At 53.3% G+C, this 22,529-nt stretch overlaps 9 protein-coding genes across 9 annotated transcripts; 4 read left to right on the forward strand and 5 right to left on the reverse strand.

Moving 5' to 3' along the window:
• Positions 1 to 1,216: 1,216 nt before the first annotated feature.
• On the reverse strand, positions 1,217 to 2,047 carry PHACADRAFT_97392 (uncharacterized protein; the record flags this gene model as incomplete). Its single annotated transcript, XM_007397477.1, has 2 exons — positions 1,217 to 1,566; positions 1,672 to 2,047. The coding sequence occupies 2 exons, from the start codon at positions 2,045 to 2,047 to the stop codon at positions 1,217 to 1,219; spliced, it is 726 nt and encodes a 241-aa protein (XP_007397539.1).
• Positions 2,048 to 5,273: 3,226 nt separating this feature from the next.
• PHACADRAFT_259020 (uncharacterized protein) lies at positions 5,274 to 5,637 on the reverse strand (the record flags this gene model as incomplete). Its single annotated transcript, XM_007397478.1, has 1 exon — positions 5,274 to 5,637. A coding segment is annotated over exon 1 (244 nt), but the record flags the coding sequence as incomplete, so codon positions are not given.
• A 73-nt stretch (positions 5,638 to 5,710) lies between these two features.
• On the forward strand, positions 5,711 to 8,232 carry PHACADRAFT_259022 (uncharacterized protein). The gene is made up of 9 exons (XM_007397479.1): positions 5,711 to 5,963; positions 6,071 to 6,159; positions 6,221 to 6,326; positions 6,380 to 6,697; positions 6,751 to 6,816; positions 6,868 to 6,917; positions 6,967 to 7,101; positions 7,150 to 7,262; positions 7,314 to 8,232. Exons 1-9 carry the CDS (start codon positions 5,735 to 5,737, stop codon positions 8,104 to 8,106), a joined length of 1,899 nt encoding a protein of 632 aa, XP_007397541.1. The 5' UTR covers positions 5,711 to 5,734; the 3' UTR covers positions 8,107 to 8,232.
• A 380-nt stretch (positions 8,233 to 8,612) lies between these two features.
• PHACADRAFT_259025 (uncharacterized protein) lies at positions 8,613 to 8,946 on the forward strand. Its single transcript, XM_007397480.1, has one exon. The coding sequence runs from the start codon at positions 8,639 to 8,641 to the stop codon at positions 8,807 to 8,809; it is 171 nt and encodes a 56-aa protein (XP_007397542.1). The 5' UTR covers positions 8,613 to 8,638; the 3' UTR covers positions 8,810 to 8,946.
• Positions 8,947 to 9,695: 749 nt separating this feature from the next.
• Positions 9,696 to 11,248, reverse strand: PHACADRAFT_124267 (uncharacterized protein). Its single transcript, XM_007397481.1, has 4 exons — positions 11,072 to 11,248; positions 10,561 to 11,010; positions 10,288 to 10,488; positions 9,696 to 10,237 (listed from the first exon to the last, which is right to left on the reverse strand). Exons 1-4 carry the CDS (start codon positions 11,133 to 11,135, stop codon positions 9,759 to 9,761), a joined length of 1,194 nt encoding a protein of 397 aa, XP_007397543.1. The 5' UTR covers positions 11,136 to 11,248; the 3' UTR covers positions 9,696 to 9,758.
• Positions 11,249 to 11,511: 263 nt separating this feature from the next.
• Positions 11,512 to 13,068, reverse strand: PHACADRAFT_124270 (uncharacterized protein). The gene is made up of 7 exons (XM_007397482.1): positions 12,931 to 13,068; positions 12,799 to 12,877; positions 12,498 to 12,742; positions 12,421 to 12,442; positions 12,206 to 12,361; positions 11,900 to 12,154; positions 11,512 to 11,846 (listed from the first exon to the last, which is right to left on the reverse strand). Exons 1-7 carry the CDS (start codon positions 12,993 to 12,995, stop codon positions 11,766 to 11,768), a joined length of 903 nt encoding a protein of 300 aa, XP_007397544.1. The 5' UTR covers positions 12,996 to 13,068; the 3' UTR covers positions 11,512 to 11,765.
• Positions 13,069 to 14,049: 981 nt separating this feature from the next.
• Positions 14,050 to 16,009, forward strand: PHACADRAFT_210641 (uncharacterized protein; the record flags this gene model as incomplete). The annotated part of the gene is made up of 3 exons (XM_007397483.1): positions 14,050 to 14,498; positions 14,568 to 14,897; positions 15,645 to 16,009. Coding segments are annotated over 3 exons (1,100 nt in total), but the record flags the coding sequence as incomplete, so codon positions are not given.
• Positions 16,010 to 16,680: 671 nt separating this feature from the next.
• PHACADRAFT_259027 (uncharacterized protein) lies at positions 16,681 to 17,536 on the reverse strand. Its single transcript, XM_007397484.1, has 5 exons — positions 17,462 to 17,536; positions 17,351 to 17,410; positions 17,271 to 17,295; positions 16,893 to 17,217; positions 16,681 to 16,836 (listed from the first exon to the last, which is right to left on the reverse strand). The coding sequence occupies exons 1-5, from the start codon at positions 17,489 to 17,491 to the stop codon at positions 16,779 to 16,781; spliced, it is 498 nt and encodes a 165-aa protein (XP_007397546.1). The 5' UTR covers positions 17,492 to 17,536; the 3' UTR covers positions 16,681 to 16,778.
• A 2,883-nt stretch (positions 17,537 to 20,419) lies between these two features.
• PHACADRAFT_185704 (uncharacterized protein) lies at positions 20,420 to 20,758 on the forward strand (the record flags this gene model as incomplete). Its single annotated transcript, XM_007397485.1, has 1 exon — positions 20,420 to 20,758. The coding sequence occupies one exon, from the start codon at positions 20,420 to 20,422 to the stop codon at positions 20,732 to 20,734; it is 315 nt and encodes a 104-aa protein (XP_007397547.1). The 3' UTR covers positions 20,735 to 20,758.
• Positions 20,759 to 22,529: the final 1,771 nt, after the last annotated feature.

Raw genomic sequence — 22,529 nt, forward strand, 5'->3', positions numbered from 1 at the left:
ACTGCTGATCTTCATCGCAGCTATTTTCGTGACACATTGGAGGATCGCCACATTCATGGTGTAGAAAACATGGCAGAATCGGCTTCGTTCCCTCGGACCACCAATGTGTGGCAACAGGAAATTGACGAGATTGTCAATAATGCCGATTAATGTAGTAGCAGCGTGACCTCCGCATATATATACCAAATAAACAACTAATTATCCACACATTTACTGCCTGTTGTGCACGAAATTGTACGGCGGCAAGAGGAAATCCGGTCCAGAAAAATTGACCGACTTATGTGCGAACTGCTAATGTTACACGGAATCCGCACATATGTGTTGCGGACGTACGCTCGGGCGTGTTGCAGACGTGAACTCATACGGTCCGAACGATGTCGGAATACTCCTGATTTTCAGACGCACTGACTCTTGAGATCAGACGCGCGGCTTCTGCTCTCCGCGAGCGCTTTTCACCTGGTTATCACCCGTGCGCAAGTTGGCGGTGTACAGACAACAAACGAGCGACCACTCCAACAGCGCGTGCGCGCCACGCAACTCAGAGTGGAGCCTCTCGCCGGAAGCAGAATCCGATTTTACAGTAGACGATGACAATGCTTCTGATACCTCCTGCACCGATTACGACTCAGCCTACTCGTCGTGCGCGACATATGGCTCCGGCTCCTTGAGCTATACACAGGGCTCGTCCCAATTCACCAGTAACACCGCGCCAGACACGTACAGCGCAACCCGGCGCACGGTAACTACTTTCGAAGACGCCCCAGCGACGCAGCTGGTAGCAGGTGCGAGCGCGAGCAGGGGACGCGTGGCCGCACACGCGAGTATGCTCTGGGGTTTTCTGGAGTCGCTGAACCGGGACCTGCGGCGCATCGAGTTCGCGCGCGACACGCAAGTGTATGTCCTCGGCCGCACACCGGCAGAGTGCGATGTCGTCCTCAGGGACCTGCGGATCATTAAATTCTCTTGCAAGCCTGAGGTCTCGAGTGGCGTGCCGACAATGGCCGATGCAGGTGGCAGACACTGCACAGTTCGTTGGAAAAGTTGTTAAAATTTTCCTACACATCTGGACTAATGTGGTAAGTTCGGCGAGGAGGACAATGTACACTATCGCATGCGCATTATTCTACGAAAATCCCACAGCCTAGGGAGTTTGTCGTGGAGTTTTATCAGAAGAATTTGACTGTCAGGCACGAAGTGAATATCTATGAGGTATCCGTCAGCCACAGAATTTGCAACGAGTGTCCCCAGACTTCGCGTCAAATACTTTCAGCTCGCCGCCCCACTCGCCGAGGACAATGAAATCCCCACCCGGAGAGTATGCCGCGCAGCGTGCTTGGTCCGATAATGCGAAGACACGGCGTAGCTGGCCCGTCCGCGAGTCGTAGGCAACAACGTTCTTGTCCTGCGGACAGGACACCAACACCTCGGCGTCGTCTAAGGACAAGATCACGGGATAAAAGAGATTGCGCCTGTGGTTGATTGTGAGAAGTTCTTCGCCGGTCGTTACACTCCAGATTTTGAGTTCACCACCCGAGGCCGTGGCTATACGATCTCCCCGGCGAGACACTGAGCAGAAGTGCTCCTCTTCAGTATCATGCTCTAGCGTTGCGATGTGGGCATATGCTTGGGTATCATAGAGGAGGCAAGAGGTGGGATGCTCAATGCAAAGACGGGAGAAGTTCGAGGAAAATACAAGCCCGGTTATTCCTCCACTGACAATGAAGGAGTGCAGACATGCCCCAGTCAAAGCGTCCCAGATCTTTATGAACGAGTCGAAGGAAGCAGTAGCAATGAATAGGCCATGGGGGGCATACATGACAGTGTCTACTGGTTCACTGTGTCCTTCCAAACATAGAAGAACACCGCCACTCCGAATGTCCCAGACGATTGCACTCTTGTCTTCAGATCCCGAAACGACGGCTTGACTATTGGGAGAAAACGACAGGGATCTAACTGCATCTGTATGGACCTGACGTTGTAGGCGTTGAACCAAAAGACCATCGGAGAGTCGCCATATTAGGACATCGCCAGTGCCGAACAGAAGCATGCCGTCGTTTGACAGGGTGAAGCACCGACGTACTTTGGCTGGATCGTGAGAATCGGCGAAGACAGTATGCTTCAAATTCATGGGCTGAGCCTCTTCTTCCGAGGTCCCGATGAAAACGTGCCCGTTACCCAAGCAACTGACGCCGTCGATGGTGATGTTTCGCCATTGCGCCAAGTCAGGCTCAGTAACGGTACGACGTGCGACGGCGCGCACTCTCTCATTCGATATCACGTCTTCCATGCACAGCGAGCCGACTACGCGAAAGGTCGCCACGCTTAGCCACAGATACCGCGAGATGATGAGAGAGACTCACGTGTGCCATCGATGTTCACCGGAGGTTGTACTTGACGAAGGTGGCTTGCAAAATCAACTACCCGCTTCTCGTCCTAGACACAGATCAGTCTTTGCATTTACATCAGGCATTGCACACGACGCGTACGGCGATGCATTGCACATCGTCATCACCTGCAATTGCAGTCTCGACACCAGATGTCTGTTGTCACAGGTATAACGATTAGCGTGGCAAATAGCACCCAGCGTAAGTAGACATACTTCTAATATGTAGTCGAGAAGAACATCCAGCGGATCGGGAATCTCGTCCTGAGGCCTCATTAGCATGTATTCCCCGAAAGACATTGCGACTAATCACATACCTCGCCTCCAATCTCTACCAACCTTGTTTCGTCCACATCCTCGATCCCCCACCCCAACATCTCTCCCTCTTCCGGGCTGCCTCTCGTACCTCGCAGACCCTGAAGCTGGTGGTAGCCTGCGCCGGCTTTTCGTGGAAGTACTGATCGCCTTCGCATCTTGTATCGGCCTAAGAAGATACTGATCCGTATTTGCGTTCCCCGACTCACACCTGCTGCGCCGATGCACCTCCGGTTCCGTCACAGAGCTCGCGGGCAGCCTGTTAGCTTCGGCGCCCGCAGCGTCGCCGACATGGCCCCTGAGGGAGCCGTTGAGGCTCGCGTTCGGGCTCGTGTTGCTGAACACAGCCGCCGCCCAGTCAGCCTTCGTCTTGACCCAACCGCTGACTACGACAATCTCTTCCTGCTTGATGTCTTGGCTCAGGTCGTCCTTAACATACGCCCACCATTTGTCGTGGTTCTCGGCGATATATCTCTTGAGATCATGGCTTTCGAATATCGTCTCTACATGTGCTTCACTTTTGAGCGCGAATACGGCGCCTTGCTCAGCCTTACATGCATACTCGGCACTGAATGTCGCGGATATATCTGCATCTGCCGCTCTGCAACCCGTTAACATGAAGGTGTTCCTCGAACCAGCTATTTCGCTCACATATTTGTCGAGGCATAGCTGCCCTTGCGTTTAACTCCATAGCTACAATAATGGCCGGGGGCGAGTGGACGAGGTCTCGGATCGATTTGAAGCGCGTTTGGGGGCAAAGGTTCCACATCTTCGAATGGTATCGGCCAAAATGTGACCTTCTTGTCGGGTGCAGAGCCGTCTAGGTTGAAAAGACGGATGAACGCTCCGTCGCGTACGTAGCCCACGTCGCCTATCTGCGGCTCTCCAGATTCATGTGGTTCGGGGTGCCAAAGTGCGTGACCAAGGTAAAGTGTCTGAAGGCCGGATAGATATATTTCGTCCGAGGCTGGCGATCGACGAAAGAGGCGGAACATAAGAGAGAGGCAAGATTGGTGGGATGCAGTACCAGGTGGTAGAGCAGCTATGGACTGTTGAAGAAAAGGATCGTTGCGGGGTCTATGCTTTAGGTACGAACAGCGCAATCGACGCGACGGGCACCTGCATATTTAAGCATGTCCTAGAACCCCTTGGAATCTACTCAGAGGTGTGTGAAACTGTAACGATTGCTGCGCAATGCCTTTTCGGAGGCTGGATATTGGCGAATGCCCGGCCAGTCACTTGCGAGCGTACGAACAAATACGTGTAAGCAACGTGCGCTACTGCTTGCCAGGGACTTAGACCGCTTTCCGTGGCATGATGGTAACGACCTCTGGTGGTATTAGATGAAAAATCTCAAGTGAATATATTCAACTCGGTGAAGTCTTGGACTGCACCGATTGCAGGAGGCGTGGATGATGCATTCAAATGATGAGTCGACCACCGGGGGAGATCAAGTACTCCTCGGGCTGATTTGAAGCCCAGGCTCCACCTCTCCCAATGGCCCGCTAGCGTCGTGGCAGCACTGCAGGTAGAGTTCAAGATGCGCTGACCTCTAAAACACAGGTGTCCCACGATGCATATTCTGTACGGCACCGCGGTCGTCGCATGCGCCGGTAGTGTTGTGGCGTACGTAGTAGTACTCGAACTTAGCTTTCGGGGTGAGCCATCCGCTGGTGCGGGCGCGAGGACGAGGCATCGAGTGTTACGCTCACAGATAGTAGCCGCAACGGGACATTCGTACGTATGCTTTTTTGCTGTGACTGAAGGCGAGAAGCTCATTGCGGCAGGTTGACGGGCGGCGCCTAGACAGGAAGGCGTATAAGATATGTCGCAAATTTCCGTTTACCCTCATGAGGGAGACGCCCCAAGATTGCGTCAAAATCGTATCAAAACCGCCTCATGAGGCAATCATCAGGCCAATCTCGTGTCATGATACATATCACGATGCCCTAACGAGGCTTGTGGGAGAAAAGATCGCTATTGATGCATCATGATTCTGGGAAAATATCTGCGACATCTTTTACTATTACGCTTATAGACGGCGATGAGGTCGCATTTGCCGACCTTGACGAGCCTATGGGCGCTGTTGAGCCAGGCCACCAGGATAATCGTGCGTGGTTACGGCCTTTCAAGTGCCAGTGTGCGAGTTTGCTCACGGTGTGGTATTCCGACAGATTATGTATTCTGGCATATTGCAAGCCTGATGGCGATACACAACAGTCAATCGACCCTGCCAGAAAGGCGGTTCCAGAACACTTCCCCTTAGTCTGGCCGATATCATATCTTGGAAGTATACTTGTTTGCTATCCTTATCTATGCCTACATGAGAGAATTGTTCACGGAATGCACTGCAATACTTCCAATTACGAGGCATAACTTGCTGCAGCGTTCAGATAGTACATAGTGGGCATGTCATTATTTTTTGGAAGAATCTTTGCTAGCGAATATCTCTGCTCCGAATCCTTCCCACGCGCACTGTCAATAGCCAGCGGATCTGATTTTTGATTATGAAAGTAAGTAAACTTTGATATTGCATCAATTCATATTTTAGACTTTCTTTGTCACTTCCCTTAAGTATTGGCACTTACACTAGCCGCGAATATTTAATTTCTTCCACAACATTAGCTCTCTTGCTCAATTCGATTCTTGCCGCTGCTGGTACTGTCTTGTCCCAGTCGGTGTCGCGCCACTCGTCTCTGCCATCGGTAATCTCGTCTGCGGCGCCGAAGATAAAAGCGGCCGACGTACTCGTGCTCGTTATCGGCCAAAATATACGCGCAAAACGAACCAAGTACGAAGAACAACCTCGGTGTCTTGACCGCCTGAGATCCATTAGTTACAGCCCTTCATAGCCTTGTGGAGGAAAACAAAGCCAGCTGTCTACAACGTGGGGCCGTGGAAAAATCTGGTACATATCTTTGAACTTTAGAATCCAAGTACGGACCTCTCCTAGACGCTGTTCCTCCGCCCCCCATCTCACCTCTTTCCCAACCACATCCTTTCATCATGCAGCGACCAGACTACTTCGATAACGAGATGGCTCTCGACCCATATCCCGCGACCCAGGTCGACTCCCAGCAGGCAACACAGCTCTCCGAGCCCGCCAGCCAGCGACCGCCCGAGACACATCTCTGGGGCTACCTCGTACCGTGCAGCCCCCAGCAGCGGCGGATAGACTTCAGCAGGGACAAACGCGAGTACAAGGTTGGCCGCAACCGCGACGAGTACATTGGGAACGATCACGTCCTGTCGGGCATGAAGATCAGTCAGTCTTTGTTCGCGTCTTTGATTCCGCTGCGCGTTGTGGCGTCGTACGCACCTTGCGCGACCATGACCGCGAGGGCCTGGCAGAGGTGCTGACGCGACACGCAGGCAATCAGCACTGCGAGATCAAGTGGGATGGACGCGACGACAAGAACTCAACAATCACCGTTTGTGACCACTCGAGCAACGGCACCTTTGTGAGTGCATGTCGACCAACTTGTCTCTCCCATACTCTTCTGAACCCGCTCTTCCCGACAGATCAACGGCGAGAAGATTGGCAAAGGCCGCTTCTCGATACTCAAAGAAGGCAACGAGATCGCGTTCGGTACATACCAGCCAAATCCTGGCACCGCGGAAGACTATCGTGCGTGCCTGAACGCCTCTGTTCAATGCCCAGTGCTCACATGCAGATCTTAGGCTTCATTTACCGCCACCTCGCAGCAGGTCCGCCTGTCGAGGGCTTGTATGCGCACTACGATATAACGGAGGAGCTGGGCAAGGGTTCATTCGCAACGGTGATGAAGGCCATGTGCAAGGAGAACGGGCATTGGTACGCGGTGAAGATGATCCAGACGAAGAACCTCAAGCGGTCAATGACAAAGCAGCATCCCAACGGCGACCGCGTCACCGTCGACGCGTCGATAGCACTCCATAAGGAAGTCCAGATCCTTCAAAAGCTCCGGCACCAGAACATTTGTCAGCTGAAAGAGGTCTTTTACGACCAGAACTACGTCCGTAAGTTCTCTCATCGGGCTGACGTGACTCAAATTGCTGACGCGCTTCCGTAGACATCGTTTTAGAGTGGGTCGCTGGTGGCGATCTGTTAGAGTATATCCTCAAGCGCGGCGGCCTCCGTAAGTGCCTACCTATTGAGACTTGTCTAGTTCGGCTGACACCACTTGTAGCCGAGGACGAGGCGCAGTATATCACCTATCAACTATGCAAGGCCTTAGCTGTGAGTATCGCAACTTTTCGCCTGCTGCGGGCATCTGACAGCTCTGCAGTACATTCATAGCCAAGGCATCGCGCATCGCGATCTGAAACCCGAAAACGTCCTGCTCACGACGGATAACCCCCCGATAGTCAAGGTGGCCGACTTTGGACTGGCCAAGGCCATCGACAGTTTGACGATGCTCCGAGTGCGTCACTAGTCCTGTGCTGCCCTTATGTGACTCACGCGCGTGCAGACAATGTGTGGCACCCCAAGTTACCTGGCGCCCGAGGTTGTTCAACAGAACGGCAATGAAGGTTACCAGCAGGTCGTCGATAGCTGGTCGGTCGGCGTAATCGTCTTTTCGATGTACGTCTCGCCACCCTTGCACACTCGAGCCCATTGCTGACGTGCATTTAGGCTTACAAACGCGAGCCCATTCATTGAGCCGAGCTACACATCAGACGTAAAGACAAAGATCCTCGAGCGAACCGTCGACTGGAGTCTCCTCAACACGTACCACGTCTCGGCTGTCGCGCGCGATTTCATCCAGCGGCTACTTGAACCTGATCCTGAGATGCGACTCACGCTGACCGACGCACTCAGTCACGACTGGCTTGCGCCGTACGAGGCGGACGTACGCACAAAGCGCGAACGCACCGCGACGCCGCCGCTAGCGCCTCTACCGGAACCGTTGCGCGACGTGTCCATGGCAGACGCCGAGCGCGAGGACCCGGAGCTCGCGTCGTCGCAGACGAGTTCGCAGTACCCCGTGCCCGGCGCGTTCCCGAGCGGCTCGCAGCAGCAGCAGGACCCGACGCGCGCGCTGCAGCGCCGGCGCAAGATCCTGGACGACGCGAAGGAGAAGGGCATCCAGCCGCCGGAACCGTCCGTCGAGATGGTCGCGAACGCGGCGCGCGACGACGACGAGCCGGTCGCACAGCAGCAGCAACGCAGACAGCGGCCGCTGAAGCGCAAGGCCGGAGACGGGTCCGAGTCGTCGTTGAGCCCGATGCCGGAGGATGAGGAGGACGCAGATGAGGGCGAGCAGGAGCCGGGGCCGAGCGCACGAAAGAGTAAGGCGAGTGCGAATGGGACGCCGGCGCGGAGAGGGCCGAAGGCAGGGCGTGGGCGTGGGGGTAAGGCGATCGTGAATGGTGAGGACGAGATGCGCGTACGGCGGTCGAACCGTCTGGGTCAAGTCCGTGCGTAGTGTGGACAATTGACATCTTGTTTATCAAGGGACAACTGTCTTGTTTGTTTGTCTTGTAGGGTGTTTCTTGCCTCTGTTTTTTGTGTGCTTCTATGAACAGTATATAATACAATACAATATTTACTTGGATTACTGCGGAATTGTGTGCATATTCAATATGATGTAGGATGGTGCAAGCGATGTGGGATGATGCAAGTGAGTGGATGGATGGATGGACTGTACAGCAGGGAGTGGGGAGTAGGCAACGGTGAGTGATGAGAGCAGTCAAGAAAGTAAAGACGAGCACAGCATTTGGAAAGCAAGAAGAACAAGAACACACAAGCAGCACTCACTCCACCCAAGTCTACTTAGAAATGACTGACCCAGCAGCCGCCTCGACTCGGACTTGTGCAGGCTTACGCGGGCGTTCTCCGCGGTGGGACTTCTCGGGGAAATAACAGACCAGGTCGCGCTGCAGACATGGCCTTACAACAAGAAAGTTAGTCTGCGCATACCAGAGACGTATCCTCAGAGAACGCTTACGTGCAGCTGGATGAACCTGTCGCAGGCCCGCCGCAGCGGATGTGTCGTCCGCGGCAGAAATAGCACGCTAGATTTGTGGCGTTCGAGCCCTTACCCTTCTTTGATTTCTTTCTGCTTCGTGTACCTTCTTTCGGTGATTCTAAGGTCTGTGTTTGCTCCTGCTGAGGCCTGGGCAATATGACAGTACCTGGGTCATCGGCGGCGTAGTCGGGTCCGAGCGCGGCGGGCGAGATGATCATCGGGCTTGATCGACGCCAACTCGGGACAGCGGCAGGCACGGTCACGAGCGGAGCGAAGCGGTCATTGTTAAGCCCGAGTGTGTATATACCTACAGAGCATTAGCAAAATCTCATAGCATGTAGTATACTTGTGTAATTACCTGGTGTGTAGAGCAGATCTGCAGATGTTGTAGGTGGCACATATGGTTCTGCCCAATAATAAGGCGGCACAAAAGGCAGCTCGGTCGACTGCAAATGATATGGGTGCTGAGAGTCAGGTGGTGAGCCAGACCAGACAACGTCCTACCAAAGCGATGAGGTATCAGCATTGAACTACTACAACACAATGTCAATATTGGTGTTTAAACTTGCCTGAGCTGCAGTGCTATGCAATCCAAGAGAGGGTAAATTATCTATTTCTCCGAACTGCTGACCCATTAAAGTGTAGGTGCCACCCAAAATTATGTCGTCATATTCAGCTGGCCTGAAGGGGTTTGTGTAGCTGCGCCAACCATTAAAATCACTAGGCTGCGCCTCGACTTCTTGCATGGACATGCAGGCTGAAAACTCTGTTGGATTCATGCTTGAATGATACGTAGCAGCACGTTGAGGGTCTGTACTGTGCTCCATGGACAACCAGTGGGTGGGTAGGGTAGGGTGTGTAAAGCTAAGTCACTGACAAGCACTCCGTGGCACTAGTACTATATTAAGTTGAGTCGCTGTAATTCACGGGGCTCACTCCGGGCAATAGGTGATTGGCGTTGGCCCGCCGCGCATCGTCGTTAGCACTTCGCTTCCCTGGATGCTGCGGCACTGTGCCGGCATCCTGTGCACGCGACCCTGAGGGGATCTGAGGTGGGTAATATGATGTCACTGGCATTGCTACACTCTACAAAAACAAAGCTAGTCTCCCTAGAATGTGAACAAGAACTCCATGTCCGCTACAATTGGAAGGTCTGACTGTGACGCAGTTGCCGTTACAGCCTTCGGGATAGGCTCCACCAGTTTCGTGGTGGTAGCAGGCTTTGCTGACGTAGATCGGACCATAGGTTTCAAGCTAGTATGCGCTGCTGTCGAGCGCGACGAGGCCGCACGCGCCGGCTGGACACGTCGTGCGTTGGTCCCAGCGGTAGCTGTTGAGGTAATAGAATGTTTCTCTATCGATATAATAGACGACGACCGCGTTACCCTGTGGGTGGTTGGTGGTGTTGGCGTCAGAGCTGAATGGCTTTGTAAGGAACTCCGTGAGTCTGGTCGCGCCAGCGTGCCACCAGATCTTGAATCAGGTTGTGGATTACTTCCAACGGACGGCGTACGAGTTCGCTTCGACACAGCAGATTGTTTCGCTGCCGCTATATCTCGTTCCGCGGCAGCGAAAGGGTCATCGTCGTCTGTCTCCGGTAAATATATCTCTGAGTATTAGTGATGCAACATAGCTCACCCGTGTCATACATTTCCAGAGTGGACAGCTCGAAAGCCCCGCTATCCGTGAGCAATTGGGGCACATCGATTTGTGATTCAATGTCCTGGGTGTAGTAGACATCGGCCGAGTCATCCACGCGTTCGCCATGCGCGACTCGAAGAAGAGCGCGGCCAAGAGTCTTATAGTCTGGCATGTCGAACGGTGGTACCCACGGCTGTTCTATAGTTTTGCAAGCGAAGAAGAAACCTTTGAGTTTAGTCCTGTTAGACGAAATCGCAGCAGAATACGTACCAGGAACTTTCGGGGGCATGTATTCAATATCGTCGTCTTCTTCTGCGCCAGTGTTCAGCGCTGGATCCCCGCCCGCAACAGATTCGCCAAGGCTGTCTCCTTCGCCTATGCTAAGCTCCAAGTCGCCATCGCTGACGTCCCAGTAGTTGCCCTTCGTCGCAGGCGTTTTCAGGCTCTTGCTTATCGCGCTCGGCAGGCGCAAGCTCTTGCGGCGGCGCGTCGCAGACGGAAGCAGCAAGCACTCCGGCGTTTGTGCGAGCATCTCCGGGGCTTCATCCTGCACCTCAAGCAAGAGTTTCGCCGCCTGCGGCTTCGGCGTGCGCAGCTGCTGGGCGGGTGCGTACTGTCGATTCGGGAACGGAGTCTTGTCGCCCAACGGGCGGGAGGCGTGTAGGGAGGATGTGGCTGTGCTCTTAAGCTTAACGGCTGTCTGCGGGGCCTTGCGTGCGTCTGGAGGCCCGCGGGCGAGGTCAGGAATCGTCGTGAGGATGTATCTGCAGTATGGGCTTACGATTGAACGGCGTGTGCAGCGCGTTATTCCCTTTAGCTTTCACAGTCATGGAGCCGTTATACATCGCATTCTCGCGAAGTCCTCCGGTACGCTGCTTCAAGAGAGCTTTGGCCGGTGTGCGGGCGTGCGCGAGGTTGGTCGACAAGGCCTCGTCGTTCAGAGGAATCTGGAGGGGCCGTGAGCTGAGCATTACGCGTAATATTCACCTTTGTGTAGGAAATGAGCGAGAGAGAAAGGGGCGTCGCGGTAGTGCACGTCGTGCGAGATGGTAGTGTAGAGGATGAACGCGTATGTTCATCACACGCGGCCGCTTTTGTCCTGATGGCGCATCAGCTGACGCGCTCATCTCCCTATCCAAAGAAAAGAACACGAGCTCCCGCCAGGAGTGCCATCTGTCGTTCGCAAGCCAGTCGCGCATTCGCTATAACTTATAGGTATATCCAGCTCAAGATTCATCAGCAAAACTCGGCAGCATGCATATGTTCGCAACGAGGTGAATAATTCCGGGTCCATAAGATAGCTATACAAAGCAGGTGTCGACAGCATGGATAAGTGGTGAGATGTGAGGGGAGCAGTAAGTACTTTTAAAGTTGCAAGCGGTTCTAGATATAGGCTGTGGGGAGCGGCCAAATGCGCTAGCGTAGAATAGCGGGTTGTGTCGAAGCTACGGACCCTGGGAAGGGTTTTCAGCTTCTTAAACATACTTGGAGAACATCGGGATGAGGGTCTGCGCAAGGGTGTAAGAGAAGACGAGCTTAGGACCGACAACCAGGATCTAGAGCATGATTATGAGTCGAGGAACGGATGTGCAGACAGCACCTTGCATACCTTAGGGGTTAGACCCTTGAATAGCGCAGTGGGACCCTCGTTCTTGACCAAATCCTTGACCACAGTCATACCGCTGACCTTAGTCTCGAAGTTGGCATTTTGGATACGGGTCTTGATCGTATCGAGGGGTGCCGCAACACTAATGGACGCGACAGCACCGGCGATCGAAGCAACAAAATTCTGTACCCAGGTCGCCTTATGGTAGTCGTCGAGGTTGAACAAGTAGTCCTTGGTTAAGGCAGAAGCACCAAAAAGCTGAGGCAATATTAGCAATCGTATCGCGCCGTGATGAGCGGGCATACGTACAGCAAAACTTCCCGGTGCATTGCGGGCCATGGTCCATCCCCAGCCACGGTAAAGCGTCGTGCCTTCCTCGAGGAAGATCCGCACGACGCCACGTCCACGGAAAGCTTCGGGATTCACCTGCCTCTTAATTTTGAGGGCATCCAATGGCAGAAGGACCTATGAAGAAGTCAAACATGAGCGCAAGTCGCGTTTGACACGCAGCAAACACGACCTACGACTTCGCCAATACCAGTCATACTGAGCAACATGCATGTTAGCTGGTGTAGAGATGTAAACTAAACGCGACACGAACCTGCCAGCAAGAGCTTGGGTCATTAGTTTGCCTTTCCTCTCACCAAACGTGTTTGTGAACTGAGTCTTGTAGTTCCTCGTAATAATATCGCTGAACCATGGTTGGCCGCCGTACTTGTAAATACGCTGTGTAACCTTATAACCAGCAGCGTAGCCAAGACCAGGGAAGAGCGACAGTAAACGCCTTCCAAGGGGCGCAGTCGCGTGTTCGCGGAAGATAATTGGCGAAAGCGTCGAAAAGGAGACCTACGGGAGGTCTCCTCGGTCAGAACTGCTCTGAGATGTCTCAGTGCATGACACACCTTCGACTTGTTGCTCATCAACCGCTTAGTAATAGTATCCACAGGGTGAAAGACGACTAGCTCAGCAACGCCTACAGTGCTTCGTTCAACCTCATACGACCCCAATACTCGAGTACAATATACTCACCCGACAATCCCGAGCCGAGAATGCGAGCGGCGCCGGACTCTGCACCCTTAACGTTGAGAGTGGGGGACATGGTGTTCAGTTGCAAGCCTGAGGGTCGACAAGACTCGAAGAACACGAGAGCTAGGAGGAAAGGGCGTTGGCCGCAAGACTGCCTGCCGAAAGTTTGAGAGCTAACGTCAAGTAGACGCCCGGTTCGCTTAGGAAGTTCAGTTTCTGATCAACTCGCGAGCTGAACCGAGCGCGACGCGACGCCCACCACGCCGCATCCGTCCTCTCATCTGCAAAGCCGTGTGGACATCTGTCACAAAATGTACGCAGTCATTATGCCCTGTGTCTTATTTTGCTCTAAAATTCTACGCAGATAACTTCAGACGCCCCAGACATGATCAAGATTGGTTTCGATCTGGACGCGGACTTCGCCACGTCCTTGTGCAGCCTCGACAAGGCGGACGAAGTAATACAACAGCTCAATAGCTGTTTGACACGAGTCAAGCGCCACAGAAATACTCTTCTTCCTATCGCGCGCCTCCCTCAAGACGTGTTGGCCGAGATTTTTAGCCAGCTCGTTCGTACCCACGACCTTCGCGGCACAGCAAAGTTTCGAGGAGCGGAAGACTATCCACATAGATGGATTTATGCCACTCATGTATGCCATACCTGGCGTGCTTTGTGCCTCTCCTGCTCCAACCTCTGGACACGTGTCATACTGTCACATCCTGAGCGCACTCAGGCATTTCTTCAGCGCTCTCGAGGATGCCCTATCGCACTCGAAGCAAAGATCGGAATCTTTTGGATGACGCCGGAAGCAGACATGATATTGGACAACAGCCACAGACTTTGCTTGATCGATAACCTCAAGACTTCCCGATCCCTAGTAGATACCCTGGGCTGCGCACAATCAAACGGACTCCATCTACCGCTATTAGAGTACCTCCGTGCTCGCAGCTACGCCGTCCCAGATTTCCCTGCGCTATCCGCAGCATATATGCCTCGCCTTCGGCAGCTCCATTGCATATGCTTCTCGTTTACTCTCATGCGGAGCTGTCTACGACCCACTGTGAAGGAGTTGCATTTCAGAAAAGGGGGACGCACACCATTGACGGATTGGCTCGATTTGCTATCCAGTATGCCGCAGTTAGAGCGGCTGTTTATTCAAAATGCAATGGTTCCCTTGGATATCCCGCTGGACGGAACGCGCCCTCCACAGCGTCGCATCGACCTTCCCAACTTGCAGTGGCTCAAGCTTGAGGAGCTGGACAACGAAAAATTCACCCCATACGCCTATCTACTCGCCCACATGAGCTATCCCAGTGACACATATATCTCTTTGAAGTCGAGCGATTATCGACAGTCTTGGCTCGCCGACTATACCTTCGTAGTGTCCCATGCCGCGCCATGCCGCTCAACAGTGATGACCGGACAGCAAGAATTCTCTTCTGCCAAACTACTAATCGAGCCTAATGTGAGGCCCAACAATCTGCGCTTGCGGTTTTCCGCGACGCGGATGGCTGCCAGTAACAAGGACACGCCGGAAGAGGCGATTGTCCTCGATTTCACGGTCCCTGCCTCGGCCGTCGCTCAGACTAATACCGAGCTGTACAAGCATCTCCGCTCCCTCTCCCTTCCCTTCGGGGTNACAGAGCTCCAAGTTGCCGAACTACCCGCCTCTTCGGACTCCTGGTTTGGTACTATGCGAGAAGCAGACATTCTCGACAGCGTCATCACACTTCAGGTCTCCGCTAAGGAGCTCTCTGCACTCGTCTCAGCCTTGGAGGACTCTACGCAGAATGGGGCCGCCGCTTCGCTCTTACCGAGGTGGCAGTTCCTTAGACTCACACGCTGTAAAAGCCGAGAGTTTGGGACTCGTGCGAGCGAGAAGCCTGCAAGGGAGAGGTTGCTTGCCGCGCTGGCCATTCGGAGGAAGCAGGATCTAGGTCCTTCTTCTGTCTTCCTTGGCGTGAAAAAGGAGGAGGTAGACGATGTGCTGTCTAAAGCGGGGTTCACAGAGCATCCGAGAGTTTCCGCGCAGCTCCAGGAGGGACTGTCGGGAGGAGCGAGTCTGGGGATCTAGGCAGTCCTCTAGAGAACGGCGTGAGTTGTATCTCATGTTCGAAAGCAAGGGTTGTGAGACATGGCCTGTCAGCTTCTAGTTATACGCATTTAACATTCCTTAGCACCTATTTCGTGGTCGATTTTGTGCGAATATATCCCGATGTCTCAGCCAAAGAAGACCCGTGCTACGATTAAGGTCAGGGAAGAGCTAAACATTTCTTAGGCTACAGCTATCGTAGCTGCTGTGGAATTTATATTTTCGAAGATATGTCTAAGCTTTTGTCTATCCTCACCAGCACTGATGTTCGGACTAGAAAAGCGACAGGCAGTCTTTCTTAAGCGTTCTGGAGAAAGCACGCTGACTTTCGGGGTGACATTGGCGCAATCGACGATTTACTTCCACGATCCTCTCCGGCTCATCCTCAAAGACAGCGGACACCGCCTGGGTCAGCTGTATAACCTTAGTATCACCAAAGACGCTGCAGAGACCCTGGACGCCTGCCGAGGGAGGAGATAAGAGCTCGCACAGGCGATCAGTACATGTTCAACTCAGCCTGCCGCCGGGTTCCTCTTCGACATGGCGAGATCGTTCTGCCTTCCAAATGGGCCCCTTGAATTGTCACTCGCCAGCGACGAGCGGGCCGAAGGGTGGTCCTCTGTATGGTAGGCCAACTTCCTTGGAGCGTACACCCTTCTCCTCACCCCTTTCTATGTCCCCAATCTCGTCGATATGCTCGAAGAGATTGCCAAAACGAAGACGCAGACTGCGCTTGCTTCGCTCCGCCGTCTCAAGATCGAGCCCGTGGCACCGCGTACGACTATCTATGGGCACCTTCGCGACGAGCGGATTCTGGTTCTCCAGTTACTCATCGCGCTGTACGAGCTGAGAGAGTATGGCTTCTATCTCGAGATGATCAACCTTGGCACGGAGCGGGTCGCTGTCGACGGCGCCATTAATTTTGGCATTAGCCTGCCGTCCGAGGATTGAATATTGAACGGTCGCTTGTGGTAGAGGGTGATGTACATATCCCGCCGAGACCAAGCTCACACAGTGCCTCTAATTCGGGCGCGAAGATTCGTATGCCAAACCGTTATTTCGGAAAGATCCCATCTGACCCCGACTTGTGCTACCTGCCTGCAGTCGTCAAGTTTATGGTGACATGAGACGTTTGGAAGAGGACATACCTCACAGAAGGCTATACTTCGAAAGCTACCGGCCGTGCTTGGCGAACTGGGGCTTAGGTTTTGTGATTAGCTGGGGAAGGGACTGGATGTTTCGCAAGAATACGCTAACGTAGCATTCGTTTCGTTATATCGCATAACCACTATGGCGGCTACGCGATATAATGCAAAAAGAACGAATCTATGACCCGTGTTATGGCGAGAAAGCAGTGCAGACGGCGGTATCTCGCGAGCAGACGAAAAGTAGTTCATGAGCAGAGCACCCGGCCAGAGACTTTTAGTCAATAGTCGCGGGCGCAGTCAAGGTCCTTCGTCAATGTATAACCCCGATACTTGAAGTTTGAGGGATACGAGATGAAAATTAAAGTTAGTCAGAGGGACTAACGAGCCGCCATGGCGTTGACCTCGGCCAGCAAAGGATGGGCCATGAAGTACCACATCAGCGAAGACCTGACATTACCACTAGAGTGTCCGCAGTCTAGAAGGCGGCCATCTTGCGTCGATACTGCGTCATTACCAGGCAAGGTAGTAAACGGTATATCCTTCGTATTCTGGATAATTGTACATGCGAATTCCTTATTCCTTGTTTCACGTGCTACAGGTGCGAGCCCTCTAGCATTCACTCGGGCCTGTTAGGGTGTTCAGAAAGGCTCTGAGGGACAATCTCAACCCAGTAACTACAAGATACGCGTCAATGACCTGCTGGTTCAGGCACACAAGCACAACAACTCACCCGTCAGGGTCCAAGGCGAAGGCAATGTTCTTCATGCGACCATCCGTGAGGCGCTTCTTGAAGGGGACGCCGAGCGACTCAAGGCGAGCGCAGCACTCCTGGATATCAGGAACAGAAATCGCAATATGGCCGAACCCGCGGCCAGGGTCGGTGTTGCCAGAGGCGTAGCCTTGGAAGTTCGAGTCGCTCTCAGTGCCATGGTTGTGGGTGAGCTCGAGAATGCCCTCGCGATTGAGGCGGCGCTGACGCTTCTCCTCGGTGCCCGCGCCCTCGGTGTTCTCGTTGTAGCCGAGGAAGTAGAGCGTAAAGTCCGTCATGGGTTGCTCTGGGGAGCGACGCATTGAGTGGTGAAAGACGGTCGATGTGTTAGGGGCTCACCATGGATAAGGTCCATGCCAAGAACCTGCAAGTGAAAACAATGAGAGCTGCTTTGCATTGACGGGTACTACGGTACTCACGTCGCAGTAGAACTTGAGCGATATCTTGGGATCTTTCACACGAATCATCGTGTGGTTGAACTACACGATATCAGCATGTTTAGGAAAGACATGAGAGGGCAGCACGCGCACCTTGTAGCCCTTAGTCTCAGCTGGCGGCATGGTGGAATACTTTGCGTGGGCGAGTTGTGGGAGTCGAGAGAAGGGTGTGGAACGGACGCGGAAAGTATTTATATTGGAAAGGTGGAGGGCTCTCCTCGTGAACATTTCTGAATTCAGGAGCCGTTCAGATTCGATGACGCGAGACACGAGACACAGATGGCCATGATATACGGCTTGCTTCGGCGTATCTCCTTTTGGCAGGTCGTCATAGTGCTCTCTTCTCCTGCCTTCGGCGCATTTCTGCGCGTTTGATGGGGCTTCGGGTGCCCGTCGCGAGCTCGTGTCGTCGAACGAGCCTTCCGGTGGCCTTCCGCTAGACGGAACATCGCAGCATTAATTTAATTGAGGGCGGGCAGCATCGAGCTCTGGGGCGGCGCATCACTTCTGTTTTTGGTATTCGACACCGCCTTTCTGGAAGGATTCAGCCAATCATATGCACTACTGGATGCGTGACTGGCGATGATGTCCAGTCACGCCCCGCGCGAAACTGGATGCGGGTTTCGCCTGTTGCGTGATGGCTCTCATAGGACCCCGTAGACCTTTTACCGCACGCTAAAACTGCGACGGACAAGGTGTGCAGTATGCCAGTGACAGATTTTAAGGGAGATCTTATCAATCGTAGCAGTAATTTCATTCAATTGTTTGGAGAACCGAGATCTAGTGTACGGACAAGGTAGAGCACTCGCCGCTGCGGTCTCACAGGTCCCACGGGACCCTGCCACCCCGCGACTTAAGCAGGCTTCTGCATTGCCGACAGTTTGACGGGCGTGACATACTACTTCATATTTGCTCAAAGGTCCAAATTGGCTCTGGTTTTGACTCTTTCTTCGGTAGCGCGACCGCTCACGAGCACGTGCCGATGCTAGCTCATGCTCGTCGAGCCGTCCATACACGGCACGAACGTTGTAGATGTGCCCCGACCTCAGATTCTCGCCGAAAGTATCTGCAATGGCCGGTTATCTAGGCAGTATACATATCTTTATGTTTCTTCGGAAACGTTTTGGACTTTCCGCTCTGAATGTGGCCATACAGTACATACAAACTTCGAAGCTCGAAGCTCTCTGCGCGGCAGGTGGCTCACGTGAACGCGTTTGGGCGCCAAATATGCCCCTAACCCCATGGCCGCACATAAATATCCGAAACGCAAATGCGGGACGGTCCCAGATATTTATTTGTAAATAATGCATCCAGGCCCGTGAAACTTGTTGCAAGCCACACAGGTAGTCCAGAGGCAGAATTTTTTCAGTCAGATAGCTTCAAGCAGCTGAATTATTTGTATTTAAGGAGTCTTTACAGCTCTAATTGCGTCGCTCTTGCGTGCGATGTGACGGCGTCCATCCGCAGCCTTGGCATCGGTGTTCGGGCGCCTCGGCGGCGCGTCACTTCTATTTTTGGTACTCGACACCGCCTTTCTGCCTTTCTGGAGGGGTTCAGCGCGACTGGATGCACTGGTACTGGATGCACTACTGGATGCGTGACTGGAGATGTCGATGATGTATGATGTCCAGTCGCGCCCCGCGTAAAACTGGGTGCGGGTTTTGCCCGTTGTCTCACTTACACCACAACGAGGCGCTGAAACATCAACGTTCAACGTCAGTTTCCGCCACAACCACCAACTACACGTTCAGATTACGATGGCGAATGAGGCACCCAAAGTGGCTAGACAATTAGTATAGTGTGTTACGATGCATATATTAACCAAAGCTATGTCCAGTTCGTTGTACCGCCAAAGTATACGTTCACGCCTGGTGGCGTGCTGGCGCACAAAGACACGTACCAACGTTTGGTGAAGCTCATGCAGCAAGCCCAAGACAGGGACCCAGACTTCCATGGGATGTATATATACAACGGTATGTTCTTTGTGCTGTCTTGACAGTGTGGTACTGACCTCGATTAGACTTCTTCGGTTATGCTATCCTCGAGCTGGTGGACAAACTGCTGCAGTCTGCCCACCAGCACCAGTCGCTTCACTTGGTACGGAAACACCATCGGAGACAACGTCGGCCTCATTTTCAAAGAGAACGGTGGACGCCTAGGTGCGGTATGCGACTTCCGCATCGACCAGGATGCGGCCAGGGCTCTGGAGATCTCCTCTGCCGACGGCCCCCTGCACTTGCCTCAACTAGAGGCGCTTCGCGTGTCTATCGACCACCAGGTAGACTCTGTTCCTGCTTTCACTGATGCGGTCATGCCGCGACTCAAGTCTCTATTGTGTCTATGCCCGTCATGCGGTTCTCTTACGCTGGATACGCCCGACGCTCACATACCTCTTCTTCATTGAAGGCTACCAGCAGGCCGTAAGCGTGGCGGAATGGGTCGCGCTGCTATCAGGGCTCCCAGAGCTGGAAGAGCTGCATATCAGGACCCAATTATTTCCGGTTGATCCCCTGTTTGCAGAGACGCATCCACCGAGCCATCATGTCCAACTTCCGAAGCTGCGCAAAATCGGCGTCATGGATAATGGTCAACGCTACAACAACCCCGCGACATCATATGCTTACTTACTTCAGCACCTTTCCTATCGGCCTGATGCATACATCTCCTTTTGAAGCACGATGTGAATTTGGTTCACGCTGGCTGTCTGAATGCCGATATGTTTTATCGTCCTTGCTAGGCGCATCTTCCACAACGCTTCCGAAATCGGCTCCTGTACAGACGACCATTACGGACCATACGCCGGGAGATCTGGAAATCATATTCAGAGACGCGGCAGATGACTGACTGTTCAGCTCGTCGACGCCCGGGAAAGGCGAGAAGAAGCACAGGCAGACAAGGCGGGTCGTACCCGGGCTCCCTGAAGATGCTGTCTTTGAGCAGGAACGTTATTCCATACTCGAAACGGCAAGATCATACGGCTTTCCGAATGGCACTTTGCACTTACACTGCGTGTTCGATGGTGGGTGGCTCCGCATCCGAGAGGCCAAGTTCATGGATGCGCATACTCTTGTCCTCGATGCTTACGATGTCTTCCGCAGAGTCGACACAGTCGAGGAGGCTGTCCGGACCAAGGCGTATGCCACATTTGCCACTCTTCGCCGTCTGAGGATTATCCCGCAGTTCGGGGACAGACAACCGTATGGCGTTCAGTGCGCCGCAGAGACGCCTCTGCTCCTCAGACTGCTTGCCGGACTGGAAGAGCTGAAGAAGCGCGGTATTGGTCTTGAAATGGTCAATTTGGCAGCGGAGTGGATGTCCATTTACGAGGCCGTTGCTCTTGGTACGAAGCTGCAGTTCAGGGAATAAGTTTCTTCGCGCGATTGACTGATCCATAAATATATACTCTCCCGCCTAGGACTTTGTCTCGAGATGGATAGTCACGGTGCATATAGCAATTGCGTCGGTCACAAGACGCCTCGCGAAACTCGACAGGACTTGTAGACACGGCCATGTCCTGCTGAGCTCTTAAATAATGTCACAATTTTTTCCCCAGAATCATGATGCATCAATGGCGATCTTTTCTCCCAAAAGCCTCGTTAGGGCATCGTGATGCTTATCACGACACGAAATTGGCCTGATGAGGCCCTCACGATTGCCTCATGAGGCGGGTTTGATACGATTTTGACGTAATCTTGGGGCGTCTCCCTCATGAGGGTAAACGGAAATTTGCGATATTTTAGTACCATCCTTAGCATACGAGACGTATATCTAATGCGCTATGGCTACGTTCTAAGACTGGCCCTTTTTCTTGTGGGATCTGATATCCCATAGACGCCCGAGACACTCCAAGCAGTCTCACATTCGGCACATGTCCGTACCACCTTGTGAGCGCTGAGCGCTGTCGCTGTGGATAGAGTCACGTCGAACTGGTATACAGGAGACATAGTTGTTGCCGTCGGACTGATATCTCGCAGGCTTGTCCCCATATTAATCAGACATCGTGCTACGGTCTATCGACTTGCGGCGGCGATGGCTGAAGCGGCGGCTGCAATACCCGTTTGATTCCCCTACTCGGATAAACCGATACTAGTAAAGCATCTCGGCGACAAGCTCTTAGAGCAGCAGATTAACTGTTGGTGGTGACGGTCCCGTTCCTCCTGGAGGACGTATAATTGGTGTACTTCCTTGCCGCATGGCAGCGACGGCGCACCCCGAAGCAGCACACACTTCGAGCCTCCATCTTTGCTTCTGGGACGCCATAATACTCCGTAGATATGCAGACGCTGCGAGTTTGCCACCTTGAAATGTCTACCACGCCGCACACGGCTTGTGTGAGCCACCAGATTTCTGACCAACCCAGGTGGAAATTTCCGACCGTAAATCTCCGTGCCGCCCGAACCTTTACTTCTCGGCGGCCATGTTGTCGTTGTCTCTAGAACTAATGACGCTAGTCCTGTGCGATTTGAATGTCGCCCTCGTTCCCGAACAGCTGGCAGTCTATCTCGAGCACTTTGTTCCGTCGTCAAGTCCCCGAAATGGCCACTGGAATTCAAAGAGCAAACTGCGACGGGCTAAATTCGATCTTGAGGCTTGAAGGGCAGCCGTTGAGCCAGACGTGCAGCCTCCCACACCTCCGCGCTATCATCGCCGATAAAGGACTCGGCTTGTTGTTCTTGCATTTTGCTTTCCCTGCGAGCACCTCCATCGCTCTGCAGAATTAAGCATCTTCATCCGCTAAATGCGAACGAATTTCGAGGCCTGCGAGCGCACTGAAAGTTCAGTCCGAGCTCAGGGCAAGCTTCTCAGCTCGTCCTCAGGTGACCAAGTCTGTGGGGTGGCCAAACGAAGTCGCGAGAGTTTCGGTGTCTGAGGCAACGGACGCCAATGTATGCAACTCATCCGTTCGCTGACACTCGGAAATCACGCTCATTATGGCGAATTGTCGGCCTTGCTCCTTCTGGTGCCATGTGAAAAAAGGGACCTTGGGACCGGTATGTCCTCGATACCATGCCCGCCTTGCTTGAAAACTAACTTCAAATATACGAGGACGCGCTTGTGGAGGTGATGCGCGCCTTACTAGGAGATCCTCCTCAAAATGATGAGCAAAAACTCCTGTATCCAGCACTGAAGGTTCTACACCTGGAAGTGAAGATCTACAGCG

This window comes from Phanerochaete carnosa, assembly GCF_000300595.1.
Source record: "Phanerochaete carnosa HHB-10118-sp unplaced genomic scaffold PHACAscaffold_6, whole genome shotgun sequence".
In the NCBI taxonomy this organism is placed as follows: Eukaryota; Fungi; Basidiomycota; class Agaricomycetes; order Polyporales; family Phanerochaetaceae; genus Phanerochaete; species Phanerochaete carnosa.